General features: G+C 43.9%; 1 protein-coding gene across 1 annotated transcript in view; it reads right to left on the bottom strand.

Moving 5' to 3' along the window:
* The window catches only part of LOC135524275 (CD44 antigen-like), a 35,695-nt gene extending 25,122 nt beyond the window's left edge, over positions 1–10,573 (bottom strand). The window contains exon 1 of the mRNA XM_064951675.1: positions 10,235–10,573. Coding sequence (XP_064807747.1) covers positions 10,235–10,301 — 67 coding nt within the window. The 5' untranslated portion in view covers positions 10,302–10,573. The remainder of the gene's footprint in view (positions 1–10,234) is intronic.
* Between the last annotated feature and the right edge of the window lie 10,676 nt (positions 10,574–21,249).

The raw sequence follows: 21,249 nt of genomic DNA, 5'->3' as shown, positions 1-21,249 counted from the left end.
TCTCCTGAGCTTCCCCTGGTTCTTGGACATTTGTGGCTTTCCACCCATAATCCTCAAATTGACTGGCCTTCGGGAAGAGTTCTGGGATGGAATCTTTCATGCCAGTTCACCTGCCAGCATCTCTCTCAACACCTTTCCAGTCCTGCTCGTCTGGAGACTTCCTATCCTCCTGTTCATCTGGCTGGGATTGACAAGACTGATCTTTCCCGTGTACGTTGGGATTACTGGGATTTGGGTCAGATCTTCAGCAAACAAGGGGCCAGCAAACTACCTCCTCACAGGCCCTATGATTGTGCCACCAACTTCCTGTCCAGTACCACTCCTCTGAGAGGAAGGCTGTATTCTCTCTCAGGTTCAGAGACTGCCGTCATGAACAGTTATATTAAGGAGGCACTGGTGGCTGATTTTATTCGGCCGTCCACTTCACCTGCAGGAGGGGTGGTTTTCTTTGTTGGGAAGGAGGATTGTGTCCCTGTATTGATTACCGGGGTTTAAATAACATTACCATCAATAACCGTTACCCCCTTCCTCTTATGTCATCAGCTTTTGAAAGACTCCAGGGAGCTACCGTTTTCTCTAAATTGGATTGATGGAACGCGTACAATCTGGTGCGCATTAGACAGGGAGATGAGTGGGAGACAGCATTCAACACTCCTAATGAACATTGAGTACCGGGTCATGCCGTTCGGTTAATGATGTGCTAGGCGACTTCCTTCACCAGTTTGAGTTTGTGTACCTGGATGACATCCTCATCTTCTCCAAGTCCATGGCTGAACACATCCAACATGTCCACCAGATTCTTCAAAGACTCCTCACCCTTCACTTGTTAGAGAAGCCCGAAAAGTGTGAGTTTCACGTTCCTCAGATCTCCTTCCTGGGGTATGTACATCGTATCTCAGGGCTGTGTACTGATGGACTCCCAAAAGATAGGAGAGGTGGTCAACTGGCCGCGACTCAGCACGGTCAAGCAAGTTCAGCATTTTTTGGGTTTCACTTATTTCTACCGGAGATTTGTGAGAGACTTTAGTGCTGTGGTGGCGCCATTGACAAGGCTCACCAAGGACTGGGCTGGGCACGTATGCTGGAACCCTGCTGCTGAGAAGGTGTTCCAGGACCTGAAACTTCATTTTTTTTCTGCATCCACTCTCGTTCATGCGGATCCTTCTCTTCCCTTTGTGGTAGAGGTGGATTCCTGTGACATTGGCGTGGGGGCGGTTCTGTCTCAGCACTCGACAAAAGACCAAAAGCTTCATCCCTGTGCCTTCTTCTCCAGGCGTCTCACTCCATTGGAGAGCAACTATGATGTCGGCAATCGGGAGCTTTTTGCTGTTAAACCGGCTTTGGAGGTGTGGCATCACTGGTTGGAGGGCTCGGACAATCCCTTTACGGTTTAGACTGACCATAAGAACTTGGACTACATCCAGGAGGCTAAACGGCTCAACCCCCGACAGGCTCATTGGGCTCTCTTCTTCCCTTGGTTCAGATTCACGTTATCTTACCATCAGGGCTCTAAAAACGTGAAGCCAGATGCCCTTTCCCGCCAGTTCCCCAGCTTAAGTGAGGATCGGCCGCTTGAATCCATCATCCCCAGGTCACTCATCCTTGCGTGGGTTTCCTGGGGTATAGAGACTGTTGTGAGGAAGGCACAAGGTAGGGAGGCGATTCCAGACACCTGTCCACCTAACATACCTTTTGTTCCTCTTGGGGCACAGTCCAAGGTACTTCAGTGGGCTCACTCATCGAGTCTCACTCTCATCCGGGAGGGCAGAGAACACTAGAGTATTTGAGGAGGATGTTTTGGTGGCCCTCGGCGGAGGCGGACGCTCTGAACTTTTTGGCTGCCTGTCAGACATGGGCCCGGGAACAAGACTCCTCATCAGCAACCCCTGGGGCTTCTTCATCCGCTGCCAACACCTTCTTGACCCTGGTCCCATCTCTCTATTGATTTCATCACAGGCCTTCCATCCCGAGGGACATACGGTCATCCTGGTCATTGTGGACCACTTTTCCAATATGCACATTTCATGTTGCTGCCTAAGCTTCCATCTGCCCGTGAGACTGCTCAGCTAGTCATTCAGCATGTTTTCTGCCTTCACAGACTTCCTCTGGACATTGTCTCCGACCGTGGCACCCAGTTTGCCTCCAGATTTTGGAGGGCATTCTGTACTCTTCTGGGGTCATCAGCTAGTCTGTCCTCGGGTTATCACGCTCAGTCCAATGGTCAAACTGAGCAGGTGAACCAGGCTCAGGAGACCGCCTCACAGTGCTGTGTGTCTGCCAACCCCATTACTTGCAGTCAGCCTCCTTCCCTGGGTGGAGTTTGCACACAACACTCTCCAGTGTTCCTCCACTGGCCTTTCACCATTCCAGGTGTACAGTTACCAGCCCCCCACTCCTTCCACTCAATGCCTCATCTCTCATTGCCGCCGGATCTGGAAGAGGGCTTGGTCAGGGCTCCTGAGGTCCGAGTCCCCTCCTGCGTCCAGGCCAGATGGTCTGGAGGTTTTGGTAGGGATCTGCCTCTACGTGTGGAATCTAGGAAGTTGGCTCCCCAGTATGTTGGGCCATTCAAGGTTCTACGGTGCATCAATCCAGTGGCCTATCGTCTTCATCTTCCCCGGTCCATGAGGGTTCATCCCACCTCCACATCCTGTTACAGGTCAGGTTTTCTCCCTTGAGTGTACTACCTGAAGTTGCCACTGGGTTACTTCTAGTATCCAGGTGACCCTGATTGGGCTTATTGGGATCACATGCTGGATGACTATTTAGGATCCTCTGTGGACAGGGCCAGTTGCTGAAGTCTCATGTTTTGTTCAGTGTTCTCATGTGCCCTTGCTTTGTTGTTTTGCTATGATAACACAGAAAAATAAAACATCAGCTGAGTTGATGTTGTTAAATTACTGACAAATTACTGTACCAGAGCAAAATCGTCCCAGTAACCACGTTTCCACCCAACCTTTCCACCCAACCTTTGTATGTAACTAAAGTACATGAAGAATACTTGTTTTTTACTACAGGCCTGATGGAAACCGTACATTTCTGGTAAACTTTACATAATACGCTAGATAAGGTGGTATCTTTTTGTGTCTGTCAAATGAATTGTGCGAGAAATGCTGGTGGAAACACCTTTATAAACAAATGTTGATATAATAGCCATCATATCGAAGTAAACTTATTTAAGTAAACATATTATTAATGTATTTATTTGTTTTGTGTACCTCCCACTATGAAAGCATGCAGTTTATTAGGAGAAAGTATTGATGAAAATGCATGGTGATGAGCTTGATGCTTATGTCACGTCTACTCCCGCTCCCCCTCTCTGGTGCTAATTGTCGCCAGTTTACTCATTATTACGTACACCTGTCACCATCGTTACGTGCACCTGTGCCTCATAAGACTCACCTGGACTCCATCACCTTCCTTATTACCTCCCCTATATGTCACTCCCTTTGGTTCTTTCCCCAGGTGTTATTGATTCTGTTCCTGTGTTTTATGTCAGTACGCTCCTTGTGTTTCGTTCCATGTTTAATTTATTATTAAATTCACTCCCTGTATTTGCTTCTCGACTCCTAGCGTACCCGTTACAGAATAACAGCTGGCTCGTCAGGCTTCCATGCCTCAGCTTGTTCAATAGGTTCTCAAGCCTGGGTTGGCTCGTCAGGCTTCCATTGCCGAAGCTACTGGAGATGCCTCAACTAGCTCGACAGGCTTCCATGCCTCAGCTCGCTAAACAGGTTCTCAAGCCTCGGTTGGCTCATCAGGCCCCCAGGCCTCAGCCGGCTCATCAGGCCTCAGCCGGCTTGTCAGGCTCCCACACCTCATCTGGTTCAACAGGTTCCCACACCTCACCTGGTTCAACAGGTTCCCCGCATCAGCTGGCTCAACAGGTTCCCTCGCTTCAGCTGGCTCGACCGTTTCCCGCGCCTCAGCTGTGGCTGGATCCGCGTGTCAGGGAGGGGGTACTGTCATGTCTACTCCTGCTCTCCCTCTCTGGTGCCAGTTTACTCATTATTACGCACTCCTGCCACCATCGTTACGTGCACCTGTGCCTCATGAGACTCACCTGGACTCACCTTTCTGATTACCTCCCCTATATCTGTCACTCTTTGGTTCTTTTTCCAGCTGTTGTTGATTCTGTTCCTATGTTATATGTACCCTACTCGCGTTTCTTGTTTTGTTCCTTGTTTCATTTATTATTAAATTCACTCCCTGTACTTACTTCTCGACTCGTATCATACCCGTTACAGCTTAGCTGCCTTTTCACAAATGAAAATAATATTGCTCTTTTGACTATAATAATCTCATCATGTAGTTAGCCTACCCAAACTGTACCTGCGAGCTGTTGGCTAGAGCACCCGTGCCAAGAACGGAGTGGGCAATTTCAAAATATATAAAGCAAAATATTTGTGACAAAATGATCAGAAGAGTTAAAAATGCGATGGAAACCAATTTTACTTGTATGTTTTATTCAGTAAATGGGAATATAACAGCAAAAGTTATTTTTATGGAAACATGCTGGCAAGATTTGCATATAGTTTTTATGTGGATAAAAAAATATTGTCAATTGGATGGAAGCCTAGCTGTCTGCATTGTTTTACAGCTGTCTGTTTTGATGTCTCAATGATTTGACTTGTGTGTCTGACAGTTCAGCCTGGTCTCATAGACTACACACAACATAGTATACATAAATGCGGTACACTCAAATTACAAAAAGTTTTTACTGAGTTACAGGAAATCAGTCAATTGAAATAAATTAATTTGGCCCTAATCTATGGATTTCACATGACTGGGAATACGGATATGCATCTGTTGGTCAAAGATATGTAAAAAAAAAGAAATAAAAGAAAGGGTGTGGATCATGCATGCTGCCTCATGCAGCGCAACAGATCTCCTTTGCATAGAGTTGATCAGGCTGTTGATTGTGGCCTGTGGAATGTTCTCCCACTCCTTTTCAATGGCTGTGCGAAGTTGCTGGATATTGGCGGGAACTGAAACACGCTGTCATACACATTGATCGAGAGCATCCCAAACATGCTCAATGGGTGAGGTGTCTGGTGAGTATGCAAGCCATGTAAGAACTGCGATGTTTTCAGCTTCCAGGAATTGTGTACAGATCCTTGCGACATGGGGCCGTCTATTATTATGTTGAAACATGAGGTGATGGAGGCGGATGTATGGCACAACAATGGGCCTCAGGATCTCATCATGCTATCTCTGTGCATTCAAATTACCATCGATAAAATGCTATTGGTACACTGTCCGTAGCTTATACCTGCCCATACCGTAACCCCACCGCCACCTTGGGGCACTCTTTTCACAACGTTGACATCAGCCAACCACTTGCCCACACGACGCCATACATGCTGTCTGCCATCTGCCCGGTACAGTTGAAACCGGGATTCATCCGTGAAGAGCACCTGTGAAGAGCAAGGTGACCATTTGCCCAGTGAAGTCGGTTACGTCATCGAACTGCAGTCAGGTCAAGGCAAGGGCGACGAGTATGCAGTTGAGAATCCCTGAGACGGTTTCTGACAGCTTGTGCAAACCTACAGTTTTATCAGCTGTCTGAGTGGATGGTCTCAGACAATTCCGCAGGTGAAGAAGCCGGATGTAGAGGTCCTGGGCTGGCATGGTTACACATGGTCTGCGGTTGTGAGGCCGGTTGGAAGTACTGTCAAATTCCACAAAACGACGTTGGAGGCGGCTCATGGTAGGGAATTCAATTCTCTGGCAACAGCTCTTGTGGACATTCCTGCAGTCAGGGTGCTTCCTTCAAAACATCTGTGGCATTGTGTTGTGGGACAAAAATGCACATTTTAGAGTGGTCTTTTATTGTCCCCAGAACAAGGTGCACCTGTGTAATGATCATGCTGTTTAATCAGCTTCTTGATATGCCACACCTGTCAATTGGATGGATTATCTTGGCAAAGGAAAAATGCTCACTAACAGGGATGTAAACAAAATTGTGCACAACATTTGAGAGAATTAAGCTTTTTGTGTATATGGAAAATGTCTAGGATCTTTTAATTCAGCTCATTAAACATGGGAACAACAGTTACATGCTGCATTTATATTTTGTTCAGTATATTATTATATCTTACATTTAGTATGGTTACATGAGACAGATGGTTAATTAAGGCAAAAACTAAAGTAGGGTGGTTGGTTGGGGTGGATGGATGGGTGAGCGTATAATAGTTGACTTAGATCTTCTACCTGTCTGACTGCAGTTTGCTTTGCCACCCACAGCACAGAGTTGTGGAGAGTCAATGCACTCACAGCAGTTCCCTTATTAACCTAATACGTTAACTGATGACATGTCACATTTTGAAAGTGAACAAATGTTTAACTGCCTGGCCCAGCTCTTTGGTGTACTAGAGTCCTAGCAGAGGCAGAAGTTGAACAGGAAGTTTACCATTAGTGACGGTTGGGCACTGAGACACATGCACACACACCAAACACACACACACACACGCACACACACACACACACTCACAACCACAACCACAAACCCCTCCCCAACCACACAAACATACCCACACACCCCACAATGTGTCTAAACTTGAGAAAAACATCACAGACCTGGCATCACAGACCAGCCCAGGGTGGATCAAAGTGAACACAGCGTTTGGACGACTGAAAAGAGAGGGAACCCATGATTCAGAGGTGTTACCATTAGCATGCAGGGAGTGTGGCCATGTGCTGCTTTGTCACTCCAAGATCCTGCTATTCCAAGGCAGTGACTCTAGAAAAGCTCTATTGTCAGTTAATGGAGTTGAAAGGGCCAGAGACCACAGAGGGTCTGGATATACAGAGGCTGCTAGCTAGGAGAAAAGGGAGCTTTTAGCGCATGCCAGAACCTCCAGGTGCTTTGACTGGAAGAGAAAGGCTCCTCTCTCTCCTATAGCTATACACAGCATATTACACCACACACTCTAGTAAACACGGTACACTGGCAACCACCACCACACACATTAGACAATTTGCAGTTTGTGCTCTCCTAGCTGTCTTATCAGACTTGAAAGCCAAACAGCTCTTTCCCACCTGTCTGAATTTCTCTGATGCATCTCTCTCTCTCAAATATCAACTATGTCAGTACTGTGTATATATACAATTTAATAAGGACATACCAAATAAATGCAAAGATATTCTCGTATATAGTAGGTACAGTTTAAACCATTCTCACACCTATCTTTTTAAATGGATCAGATTATTCAAACTCCTGATGGTAAAGTTTAAACACTGACTAATGCTCAGGCACTATTTAAAAGAAAGAAAAATATTTACAATAAAAAAGCTTATTCAGATTCAGAAGGGTTCTATGCAGATCCCTCCTTGCCTTCCAAATAATCATTCTGGCCTCCCAAAAAATATCAAAGAACCCTTTCTTACAAAAAACAAAAAAATGGTTCTTACGATGAAAAAGGTTCTAGGTATAACCCTTTGCCTTACAAAGAACCCTCGTCTTCCAAAAAGGGTTCTACAAATGAAAATTGTTCCTTCCGCAAAGAATCCTGTTGGAACCCTTTTTCTAAGAGTGTACATTTCTCACAGACTCTGGCAATATCAGTGTGACATTGATCTTGTGTACCATGTTCTTTCTGTTAATCTCTCTCTCAGTAGAAGACGGTGCTGTCAGCATGTATGTTGTGGCTCGCCCTCACTCTGCTGGTCACAGGATCCACAGAGCCAATAGACCAGTGGCACAGGAGAAACATGAGATCACACAAAACTCACCAAAGCAAAGTCACCTGAACGACTCTCTTTTTCTCTTCCCCCTCCTCAATCTTTCTCTGACTCCCTCTGACTCCCTTATTCCGCCTTTTTCTTCTTCTCTTACTTTTTTGAAGGCTTGGTATGAAGAAGTTCTGCTTCTCAAATCTCAGTGACCCGTTCATTTTCTCCATTATGTCTTTCAAAGACTTTCAGCTCCCACCTCTTACATCCAAATTGAGAAAACATTTGAGTTATTACATGATTACCGACTTGCAGTAAAAGCTCACAGAAATGCCATAGAAAAATACACTTAGCTCCAGCCGCTGTATTGGTCCCAATTACAAAATGTAGTCTGGTTGGTGATTTGGGGGGTGGGGTTAGAGATGGCTGGGCTTGCCTCATGCATTAAGGATCTGTATACATTACAGAGAGAGGCCTTTGGAGCAGCTTTGCCTAGGCTACAAAGACTTCAGTGTATATGATCAGGGAAGAGAAGGTAGGGCCGGGGATACAGCCTTGCTACCGTCGAGCCTGAGACTCGCAGAGAGGCTTTACAGCGTAATTAATAGGTTTAACAACGCTCTGGGAGATACAGTAGGGCTGAAATACAGTTTAAATGCAGGGCAGCTTCTGACTGAGAGAATGGGCCACCAAAAGCACTGGAGATGAGGCTGAAACTCAATGAAAGAGGAAGAGAAGAAATTGCTCAATTTCGTGATGGCCAGGCTGTGACACCTACGGGTGGTTGGTTGGTAGAGAAAGCTAGAGGAGGGTAGTACAAGGGTCAAGCACGTGTCCATGCAGATCAGATGGCAGGTGACAGTAATCCCAGCTTGCATGGGCACAAGCCCTCTTTGTGAGGCCCTAGTCCTGCTCCACAGGGGCCTCTCACCGACCCTCAACTTGAAATGTGATACCCACAGGTACGGGAGGGGTAGTTACGCTAGGGGAGCAAATACATGTACACAGACTGGGGGTGTGTGTGTGTGTGTCCAGCCTGGAAAGACACAGACTGATCTGGCCCTGTGCATACCTTTAGCCAGGATCTGATCAATCAGGCCTTGTCTAACATGTTCTGAGGAGCGGAGTAAAGCTGGCCATTAACCAAGTCACCCTGAGCAAACAACCTAGCGATGGGAACAGCCATTATAATATTTCTATAACATGGACATGCATGGATGTTGCATGAATGTTTTTTTGTGTGTGTTTGCGAGTGAAGTGGATCCAATAGGAGGCGTCAATAACCAGAATGGGGCAAAACATTTTCTGAAGGTCAAATTTCAAGGTACCTTCTATTGCCTTGGACATTACAGAACCACATGTGGACTGGATCCACAGTAATGCGAGAGCCATTGTAAAAAGCTTCCATTAATAGGATCTTGGTTTACATGGATGTCTTGATGAAACATATGTCCATGAGTCCTGCTGTTAATGATGTGTTTTAGGAGGAAAGACTGCAGCACATTTAGGGTTCAAAGACAAGGCCAGGGTAGGACGAGCTGTAACAACCCCTGGATTGCATTTGCCAGACACCCAATTACTGTTAACACATACGCGTGTGCGCGCACACACACACGCACATAGACACACACGCACACACAGCTAACAGCTCCTTACAAACAAATATACAGTAGAAACACATGGGGGAAATGTGAACACACACCCCTCTGTTTCTAAACCTTACACCTCCTCTCTTGTTTTCCTTTAAACCGTTCATATTTATAGCTGTATGTTGACTGTGATTTGGCACAGAGCCAGAGAGGAGGCACAGTGATACCCGTCCCGTCCCCTCCCCCCACCCAGCCAAGTCAAAGAGAGGGAGACTAAGCCAGACCTGTTTGATTCAGCACCAACTTCCCCTCCTCAAAAAGATGCCCCTTTGACATACATCCAATCAAGATCCCTCACTGAAAGCATGAGGGAGCGAAAACCAAAGAAAATTAAAGAGAGAGGCAGAGGATTTGATGAGCTTCCTCCTTTGTGTTAGAAAATTAGCATTAAAGCACGTCAACATATCCCTAAGCTGTGGTCAGACAATGAGTAGATCTCTTTCGTACCCTCACATTGATTGAAGAGCAGATAGATGCTTTCTGAAGGCTACAGTGGCAAAACAATACCAAGATAACTGCCTGAATGCATGAGAAAAGAGCAGCTGCCCGAAATGGGCTCATCGTTTTCTTCCCTAACACACTCTCCGGTAAGTGTGTGTCTGAGTGTGCGTGTGTGAGAGAGCACGAGCGACTGTCTCCTTTGTGTCTGTGCTGTCATGAGTCTCAGACTGCCAGATGTAAGCTTGTGTAGCCTAGCGCACGTTGCTTTACCAGCGTCTACACATCCATTTGGCACTGCCTCAGCCTATCGTTCTCACTCCTTACACACAAATATACACACTATACATGCTCATCAACTGTGTCGCCATAAAATCCACCAACAAAGGAGAGTGTTTCCAGGCTGAAACCAGAGAAAAAAATCCCCAGACAAAGAGGCATCCGCTGAGCAGAGAGGGGTGCAGTGCCCTCACCTTGAGCCGGTTCCGACCTGGAGGAGGCCAGTAATCCTAAGGTGACCCCCAAGAGCAAAGTCCACATCCTGGGCTTAGCGTCTGGCGATGGCTGGGTGAGTGACTGGAGGAGGAGGCGGAGGTGTGTATGGTCTCTCCAGTGGTCCTGTCTTCTCTGTGCCAGGAGTGAGGGGTGGTGTGTGTGTGTGTGTGAGAGAGAGAGAGCGAGAAAGAGAGAGAGAGCGATAAAAAGAGAGAGAGGTTGTTGTGGGTGTCTGGTAGCTATTGGAGCTGAGACAGACTTTGGCCAACTTTTTTTATATTCTGTGTGAGAGAGAGGGTTTCAGAGCTTAGTGACACACAGGCAGAAAGGGAAGAGGGTGGTGCTGGTGTGTACACACCCTTCTGCTTCTCCCTCTCTTGCCCCCCCCCCTCCTTCCCTACCTTGTGCAGCCTCTCTCTCTTTCTCTCTCACACTCTCTCTCTTTTCTCCTTCCTGTCACGGTTATTTTTGTATTTTTTATTAGCTTGGAAGGTGCCCCTCTCTTGTGTTTTGCTGACTATCCCCTCTCCTTCTTTCCCTCTTCTACCTTTCTTAAATTCTGTCTCTGACAGCAACAGTTTCTGAGTGCATCTGGTCTTTTGTACATTCCTTGCTCTGCTTTCATTTAATCTAATTTTTCTCCAGTAAACCTCTCTCACTCGCTCTCCCCCTCTCTCTCCCCTTTTCTTCCCAATCTCAACAACTGCCATGATACAGTGACACTTTCATGAAATAAAGCTAACTTTTATTCTTACCATGGGCTTTTTCTCAAGACCTTCCCTATCCTAGCCTCTTTTCCATTGTAACTAATAGGTTAAACGACTAGATAGATTTCGGCCATATTCATATTATAGATCAGTGGCCAATGAAAATTCAAGGTGAGCCTATATGAAACAGAACCATGCACTGACTGGACATGCATTGCCTTCAGAAATGATTCATACCCTGTGATTTATTTCACATTTTGTTGTGTTAGTCTCAATTCAAAATGGATTAAATTTGAAAAAAATCTCACCCATCTAAACAATACCCCTTAATGACAAAGTGAAAACATGTTTTTTAGAAAAATTTTCAAATGTATCAATTAAATACAGAAATATCTAATTTAAATAAGTATTCACACCCCTGAGTCAATACTTTGTAAAAGCACCTTTGGCAGCGATTACATCTTTAAGTCGTCTTGGGTATGTCTGTATCAGCTTTGCACATCTGGATTCGTGAATTTTCTCCAATATTTTCTCAAACTCTGTTAATAAGTTAGTTGGGGAGCGACGGTGAACAGCAATCTTCCAGTCTTTGCACAGATTTTCAATTTGATTCAAGTCCGGGCTTTGCCTGGGCCACTCAAGGCCTTTCACATTGTTGTTCTGAAGCCATTCTTTCATAGCTTTGGCTGTATGCTTGGAGTCATTGTTCTGTCGGCCGTTTGCACTCTGAAGCAGGTTGTCATCAGGGATTTGCCTGTATTTGGTTCCATTCATTGTTCCTTCTATTCTTACCAGTCTCCCAGTCCTTGCCACTGAAAAGCCTCCCCATAGCATGATCCTGCCAACACCATGCTTCACGGTAGTGAGGGTGTTAGACGGGTGATGAGCTGTGCCTGGTTTTCTCCAGACATAGCGCTATGCATTCAAGCCCAAAGAGTAAACATTTTCTCTCACAGACCACAGAATATGTTTGCCTTATGCACTCAGTCTTTCACATGCTTTTTTTGCAAACTCCAAACGTGCTGTTAGGTGCTTCTTCCTCAGGAGTGTGTCCCGTCTGGCCACTCTCCCAAAAGCCCAGATTGGTGAAGTGCTGTAGAAACTGTTGTCCTTCTGTCAGGTTCTCCAATCTCAGCCAATGAACTCTGTAGTTCTGTCAGAGTGATCATTGGGATCTTGGTCACCTCCCTGACCAAGGTCCTTCTTGCTCGGCTTCTCAGTTTGGTTGGACGGCCAGCTCTAGGCAGAGTCTGGGTTGTTCCATAATTTTTTAATTTCCCAATGATGGAGACCACTGTGCTCTTGGAAACATTCAACACTCAAGAAATAGTGTTATAACCTTCACTATTCTATTTCGGAGATCTTCCTCATGGTATAGTTTCTGCTCTGACTTTCACTGTCAACTGTGGGACCTTATATAGACAGGTGTGTTTCTTTCTAAGTCATGTTTTTCCTTGCTCTTCACTATTATTCTACAATGTACAATAGTAAAAATAAGGAAAAACCCTTGAATGAGTCCAAACTTTTTACTGGTACTGTATACAGTATATGGAGACTGTTTAGTGCCAAAAATAGAGACTTTTTCCCACCCAAACTCTAATGTCCAAAAAGTGATAATGGAACACAATATGGGAAGTGGTCACTAATGTCATATTGTTTTTCATTTTGTGATGTTATTAAAAACTGTATGGGCCAAATACAGTAGCGTGCCGTGGTTCTGGGGCCTGGGCCTTCAGTGAAGTCCTACACTGTCCCACCCAAATTAATACACCTCTTATTACCATCATTATGATGCCATGGCTCTAGACACTATACATTTAGACAGAAACGCAGTATAGCAGGCGTTGCGTCACCTTGAAATTGACATTTTTATTCCGAGAATTGCAGGGGAAGAGTACAATACCTTTTCATTGTGCAGCTTCGTTGCCCTGCGCGCTTGTTCGTTGAGCTGTAGATCCACTCGGGTGTCCCCAAAAGTTTTCAAAAGCACCATTGCTTGTAAGTGCCCAGCCGTACTTTGGTGTCTCGTTGCTGCCTTGGTTAGACAACTCAGGTTTGCAAAGCCAGTGTGGCTCCAAACACCAAATCAATCACTTGCAAATAATAGGCATTCCCAGCAGTACAGTTTGCAGTGCTTCTCGGAGCCTGTGAGTCATTGATAGTGCCCATAGTTGAAAGTGGCGAACGAACCCCTTTCCCGCCTGTGACAGGCTTTGTAGCATCGGCGTCTACCTCTCCTGACAATGTCTAACTTTTCTTGAAAAGTTTGTCTTGAGAATGGCGTTATAATTATATCCTCGACCAAATCGATATCTTCTCCTTCCGCCATTGTGGGTTGAAAAAACAGCTTAGTAGTACGCACATTAATTCATTGATCAATTTCAGTTTCCTAGTTCTGAGACCGGCCCATATAGGACCTGCCTCTCAATATTGGTAATCCAATCAAAAGACGTGCACGCACTACGCCTGCTAGCTGGCTCCTGTGTAACACTGGAGCCAGCCAGGAGGCGTACAATAGCCAACTCTCAAGCTGATTGGTTGACACTAAATTTTAATTTCCATTCACTTTAAGCTACAAGTGCCCGCACTGTTGATTCTGAAGGCCTGAGGGCAGATTTTAGACCCCTGGCAACACATGATGGCTGAATATGATTGGATAAATGATCTAACATAAAGACCAGCCCTCCAAATCTCAACCTGGGGCTGGAAGCAGTGCAACCAAGAGGAACACTGTGAAATGAAGAGTGTAACTCTTACTCTGGGAAATAATTTAATACATATTTGTGGGAAAATATATTTAAAAAATATATATATTCTGATGATGTTTAGGACAGCAGAGAAGGCCTTGCTGGCCCTGACGGCCCACCACTGGCCAAATACTGTAACTTGGAAAGGATACCCCCTTCATCTGTCAAGTTTTCATCCAATATGTTGTGAATACAATATGAACAATTATAGACGTATTTTTGTTAAGATATGAATGTGATTTTAGGAGGGATAAGAGAATCTATACCAACACGAGGAGGAAGCGGTGAGAAGCTCACCTCAGACAATCACTGGTACAACTGATTAGCTGTCTTAAGTCAAATATCGCGAAAAGTGAATCTAAGTGAGACTATCCTACAACGCTCATCACCAATGGGAACCGTCAACATGGCTGGTTATCTTCCAGAGTGAACAACAGTAGAGGACGGGAAAGGGGAGACCCCTTTCAGACAATCAGGCCCGAGATAAACGACGAAGACACATGTAAATACATTCATGATTTTTTATTCCAAACGGGCGGCGGTTCATGTGCAAAGTATATGGTTAATGGGAGAATAGTTATAGAAAGTGTCCCTTTTTCTTTCTCTCTCTCTCTCTACCCCCCCTCCATCTATGTTGTAACAAGCCATCATGTCTTGACAGTCCACTAGGAACCTTGTTTCATGTAGGTGTGTGTGGGTATTCTGTGTTATTATTTAGTTAGCTAGTAAATAAATGATTATACCAATTTGTGTAGAACTGAATAATGCACAAGGCTGATCAAAGAAGGAGATTTTCAAATCCAAGAATGTTACAATAATTTGACTGAGTATTTGATAAGAGGTAATGATTAATAAGATGTTATACGTAAAGGATTTCTCTGTACTTTTCTCCATTCATTTTCCCTATCCTGACTAGTCTCTCAGTCTCTACCACTGAAAAATATCCCCACAGCATAATGCTATCAACACCATGCTTCGCAGTAGGGATGGAGAAAGGTTTCCTCCAGACATGACGCTTGGCATTCAATCCAAAGAGTTCAACCTTGGTTTCATAAGACCAGAGAATCTTGTTTCTCATGATCCGACAGTCCTTTAGCTTTCTTTTGGAAAACTCCAAGTGGGCCGCCATTTTCCTTTTTCTGAGGAGTGTCTTCCATCTGGCCACTCTACCATAAAGGCCTGATTGGTAGAGTGCTGCAGAGATGGTTTTCCTTCTGGTAGATTCTGGTCTCTCCACAGAGGAAGTCTGGAGCTCTGTCAGAGTAACCATCGGGTTCTTGGTCACCTCACCTGGCCGGGATGCCAGCTCTAGGAAGAGTCTTGGTGGATCCCAACTTCTTCCATTTAATAATGATGGAGGCCACTGCGCTCTTGGGGACCTTCAATGCTGCATAACATTTTGGGTACCCTTCCCCAGATCTGTGCTTCGACACAATCCTGTCTCTGAGCTCTACAGACAATTCCTTCAACCTCAAGGCTTGGTCAACTGTGGGACCTTGAAAAGCCAAGTGTGTTCCTTTCCAAATCATGTCCAATCAATTGAATTCACCACAGGTGGGCTCCAATGAAGTTGTAGAAACATCTCAAGGTTGATCAATGGAAACAGGATGCACCTAAGCTCAATTTCAAGTCTCATGGGGTGGCAGGGTAGCCTAGTAGTTAGAGCGTTGGACTAGTAAGCGAAAGGTTGCAAAGTCAAATTCCCGAGCTGACAAGGTACAAATCTGTCCTTCTGCCCCTGAACAGGCAGTTAACCCACTGTTCCTAGGCCGTCATTGAAAATAAGAATTTTTTCTTAACTGACTTGCCTAGTAAAATAAAGGTTAAAATAGTTTTTTATTAAAATATAAAATAAAAAAATAGAAGTGTCTGAATGCTTATGTAAATAGTATTTATGTTTAAAACAAACAAAAAACAACTTGTTTTCACTTTGTCATTGTGTGTAGACTGCTGAGGATTTTTTTTTATTAAATCAATTTTACAATAAGGCGTAACAAATTGTGGAAAAAGTCAAGTGGTCTGAATCCATTCTGAATGCACTGTATCTCCTTCAATTACTTCTTACACCTGCACATCGACTCGGTACTTGTATCTTGTGTGTATATAGCCAAATTATCGTTATTCATTGTTTATTTATTCCTCGTGTTATTCTTTTTTGGAATATATTTTTCTCTCTGCATTGTTGGGAAAGGCCCGTAAATAAGCATTTCACTGTGAGCCTGGTGTTTACGAATCATGTGACAAATAACATTTGCTTTGAACTTTAAACCCCCTATTATCCTTTCAGACCCCTCTTGAAAAGTCACTGATGACTCTTCTTCTAGCCACGGTAACCAACATAATGGTCAACTAGGCATTTTAATACATGACCCTAAATATGATAGAATGTTTTAATTGCTTAATTCATTTAGGAACCACACCTGTGTGGAAGAACCTGTTTAAAATATATTTGAAGTGTTTTGTTTATTTTGGCAGCTACCTTTAGATGGCATCTATATGAAGATTAGGCAAGCTTTTAATAATGTTATCAACCACACCGTTTCTATTTCCATGAGGGTGATATCGTCACTATGACATTCATATTGAGCTTCTAGCTTAAAACAAAACTGGTCCTTTCAGGTCTAAAGGAAAGAACTCAGACAAAATGTTTCTACATTTCCATGTACCTACAACAGGTCAACAATATGAATGCTGTATTGTAGTTGTCTTGTTTTCTGCTCCTTTACCAAACATGAATAAATAATATGGTAATGGCCCCAATTGAGTCTTTTTGGCCCTTTCACTGGACACAGTCATTTTAATCGATGTCGAATAAGATTTCAGAGCGGCCATTTTGGACAGTAATTTTCCAGATGCTAATTTCAAGTAACCCATGGCACCCTACTTGCTTGGCTACCCAAACTCCTTGCTCTGGCCAAAAGCTATGCCACACCCATGGACATCACTTTCTTCTCTGCAGTTAGTCTCGATCTGAGTATGAGTCTCGAACTGAGTACCTCCCCGACAATTTCTGCAATGAAAATACGTTCGAGACCTTTTGATTGGTCCCAGAAACCGATGGGTTGAGCCAAAGCCAGAACACGTGGGTGAAGCAACGTTTTGAAAATAGGTCATTGGCTTTGATACTCTGATTGGTTAGAGATGATCCAATCGCCGATGACTTTGTTTTGTACAACACCCCTCATTTTCACATCACCACGAACAACTTCAATGGTTGCATTCTCAGACTGAAGTACGTGGTGACAGTAAAGAGCAGCGGAGGTATTCAGTTTGAGTTGTCAGGCACCTTTCAGGATAAACTAAACATGTGTATCTAAAGTAGTCTATGTAAAACACCTTGAATATGTGATTCTACATTAATATGATGTACTGTACATTGTATGCAACAAGCCAATATAATATACACATTTTGTATCTGTGTATATCTACATCAGGCAACAGCGAGAGCAAACGTGAGACATAAAGCACTGTGTCCATTCATTAACCACAGGAGAGATATAGAGAGCATTGTTATAGTTTATCTGTATCACGCCTATGAAAGGTGATGGTAAAGATAACCACTGCTGTATAAATCCCACCATCGGCGATGATCTTATCATCTCGATGACAGCTCTAGAGATTTGGACTCGTGACTGTGACAGGTGACAGTGTGGGAGTGTTATGAACAGCAAGTTGTCATCTAGGTGTTTGCTGTCTAAAAAGCCAAATTTATCTCACACTAAGAGGAAAACAGTCAGGTTTGTGTAACACATAAAGCAATGATATTGCAATAAAACACTGTGGATATCCGCTCATGTCCTTTTGATTCATTTGCGTGACCAATCCCATGTATTGTGACTGAAATCATCTGTATCCCTACAAAACACAGTGAGGCAAACATACAGTAAACTCCGCTAAAGAAGTATTATGATGCTTAGCATAGTCTCCCCTCTCCTGTGGCTCTCCCTGAGCCATTCATTAAACGCTGTGAGACCTGTTGCTAGTGCTGACACTGCTGCTAGCTCCTGAAACACAGCCAGCTGTAAATTAAGGAAACATCTAGTGTGGGGCTAAACAGTCACGTTCATCATCCCTCCCAACCCAAGAATTTATTAGGAAATACCTAACGCTGTACATAAACACAATGTGAGTTGAAATGCTGGAATTGGTAACAATGTAGAAAACACTGGGAACAACGAAGTCCCCACAGGTCACTGTCAGAGAACCTGTCCACTTCCTATTCCTCAACCTGCCTTAGCCCCGTCAATGGAACGTAGTAATGTACAGGGGTTTACAACCATATATGAGATGAAGACAGCTGGTTTCACAAGAGGCCAGTGAGTCAAGAGGACCAGAGGATCTGTGGATAAGTGGAAGGCAAAATATTTACTGCCGATAAGACAGAATTAGCTTGAATTGACGTGAGGCATGAATGTGAACTAGACTGCCCCTCAGGCTGTGGATTGTATTTTACAGCAAAATATTTTTGTAATCTTGTGTAATACACAAGAAGATGATGAGAGAGTGAATCATGTGTGAATAATGATGGGATCAACCTGAGTGAGACATACTGGGCTGTAGGAACTAGAGGACAAAGCATTAACCACAGTGACTAAAGGCCTTCCTTCCCACACTGTAAGTCGGATTCAGTCTTTTGCGATTATTACATGTCACATTGTGTGATGTAACCAATTTAAAATCTTAATATCAACATGGCCAGATTGTATGATTTGCTTCAGTTCTGTCGTCACTTTCTGCAATTGTCTTGTGAGGCTTCGTCAGCCGATGTAGGGTGTGTCAACGGCAGCAGTGTATTTGGTCTGTGCATGTTCCAGCACCAGAAGCGTAATCCTCCCTATATGCTTATGCACAAGTGAAGTGAGTTTTGAAAAAAAAACTGAAAGTATGCAAATAGTTTTCACGTACAAATTTGATATGTCTTAACTCAGAATTTAATAGGTTTCCCAAAAATAACATGGTCGCTGTGGTAGAAAGTTTATTTTGAGGTAGCCTGATTTCAGATTTGTCCATGTAAACAAGATTATGGAAATCATTCTTTTTGCAACGCATGTACTCTTTTAAATCAAACTATTATATTAATGTGACATTTGACAATTATTGTATTATTGTGGGTATACTGTGAGAGAAAAAATATGAATTTACCTCATTTGTTGAATATTATTAGTTAACAATTACATGCTTAACAATAGTAAGACATTTCCATTCTAACAATGCTGGGCTTCTGAGAAAGGATGGTTCCTCTCTTCGTTTTCTGTATTATTGGGCTATTAACAAAATACGGGTGGTGTCACGCCTTGGTCTTAGTATTTTGTGTTTTTTCGTTAATTAGTTGGTCAGGCCAGGGTGTGACATGGGTTTATGTTGTTGTATTTCGTAGTGGGGTTTTTTAGTTATTGGGATTGCGGCTGAGTAGGGGTGTGTGTTGCATAGGTTTGACTGCCTGAGGCGGTTCTCAATCAGAGTCAGGTGATTCTCGTTGTCTCTGATTGGGAACCGTATTTAGGTAGCCTGGGTTTCACTTTGTATTTCGTAGGTGATTGTTCCTGTCTCTGTGTACTTTCACCAGATAGGCTGTACTTAGGTTTCACGTTCCGTTTTGTTGTTTTGTATTTTGTCTCAGTATTTTCATGTATTCATCATTTGTTTCATTAAACAACATGAGTAACCAACACGCTGCATTTCGGTCCGACTCTCTTGCAACAAACGAAGAACGCCGTTACAGGTGTTTGTTGACCAGCTCCATTATTGCAAAAAGGTATCGATATTAAAGGTTGATTGTTTGAAGAAATTGAAAGTCTCTTCTCCCTTACTTGATTAGAATATCCACAACAATACTCAGTGCCGGTTGTGTTCCTATTGGTCAGTCACCGAGATCGGCTCGTAACACCAGCCTCACTACACGATAAAAGCTCAATATTTCTGACACTGGCAAAACTGTTTCCAAGACTATGACCGCACGCAGTGTTATTTAATCGGAAAACCTAGACCGTCACATTGAGCGAGCCAAGATGTCTGACAATCGTTTACGACCTAAGAATTTGTCAACAACATATTGTCTGGGATATAAGGGCACAGGGCGAGACCCTGATGCAGACACTGGAGGCAAATGGTTTGAGTCTCTGATATTTATTATAATCCAAGGGGCAGGCAAGAGAATGGTTGTGGACAGGCAAAAGATCATAAACAAGGTCAGAGTTCAGGAGTGGCAGGCAGGCTCGAGGTCAGGGCAGGCAGTATGGTCAGGCAGGTGGGTTCAGAGTCAAGACAGGCAAAGGTCAAAACCGAGAGGACTAGCAAAAGAGAGAAAAGAAAAAGCAGGAGCATGGAAAACAGCGCTGGTTGACTTGACAAGACAAACTGGCAACAGACAAACAGGGAACACTGGGATAAATACCCAGGGACTAATGGGGAAAATGGGTGACACCTGGAAGTGGGTGGGGACAATCAAAGGCAGGTGAAACGGATCAGGACGTGACAGGGACGGCAAAATTGTGGCATAAGAAGGCTAAAATCATACAGTGTGTGTGGGCCTTTAAGAATCCTCCCTCTCTGAATCATATTTTACCTCACACTTCCTCAACGTGTCGCTTACTGTTCAGTCATTGGCATGGCAACATATATTTTTTGTTTTCTCCTCTGTGGTGATAACAGGGTACAAAGCAAAGGCAAATACCGAGACGCCCAAATAAAATACATATTTGTGTTCTCATCAAAACAGCTGGAGGTAATGAAAGTGCACTTACACACATTGAAAGACACTGAGGTTAACACATAATTACAAAGATTAAATCTAGAATGTGTATAAACTATCATGTCATGTTGAATATGTCTGAAAAAGAGAAAGAGTATCCATTTGAGTTTCCCTCCAGAGAGCAATGGCTGTCTCGTTTCTCTCTGTGGGAAGGCAACAGTGACCCACACTGCAAAGACGGTCCAGTCCTTAATGGGTGCGCTGGACCATTTGTGTCATATTTGCTTTTTTCGACTAATGTATTTTTAAGCACTTAGGCACACAGCGACTGGTATGGCCAAATGTAGAACAGACTAAAACCAAAATGATGCAGCACAATGGAATGCTCCAGTTGCTCAAACACCAAACCATTTCACCTGTGCTTACCTGTTTACCTTAGTCAAACTCAGGAAAAGGACCCAGGGACTTGCTTTAGTGTGAACATGGCCTTTGACTGAAGGTATCATATTTCTCTGAAAGGGGTCAATTTTGGAGTCTGGGATTAAGATATGGATCAAATTTCCTTTCTTGTACGAACCCTTAAGGAAGAATGAGAGACACGTTGACAGATAGCTAGCCAGTCAAAAGAACTAGAGAGAGAGAGGAGAGGAGGGGGGAGAGAGAGAGAAACAAAGACAGACAAAGAAGAAAGTCCTGAGCAATATGAGCATTCTCAAAATTTGTACCAAAAGCCCCAAAAAATCCAACTTGGTTCTGTCTGTGTTCTGTGCTCTCCAGAAGACATAAGTGTGAGTAGAACAGGAACACAGGAGGTTAATTGGTGTGTGGCAGGCAAGCCTAATCCCAAA

Source organism: Oncorhynchus masou, chromosome 31 (genome assembly GCF_036934945.1).
Source record: "Oncorhynchus masou masou isolate Uvic2021 chromosome 31, UVic_Omas_1.1, whole genome shotgun sequence".
NCBI classification, from domain to species: Eukaryota; Metazoa; Chordata; class Actinopteri; order Salmoniformes; family Salmonidae; genus Oncorhynchus; species Oncorhynchus masou.
Note: the sequence above shows the minus strand (reverse complement) of the source record. Positions and strands in the feature narration are given on the sequence as shown.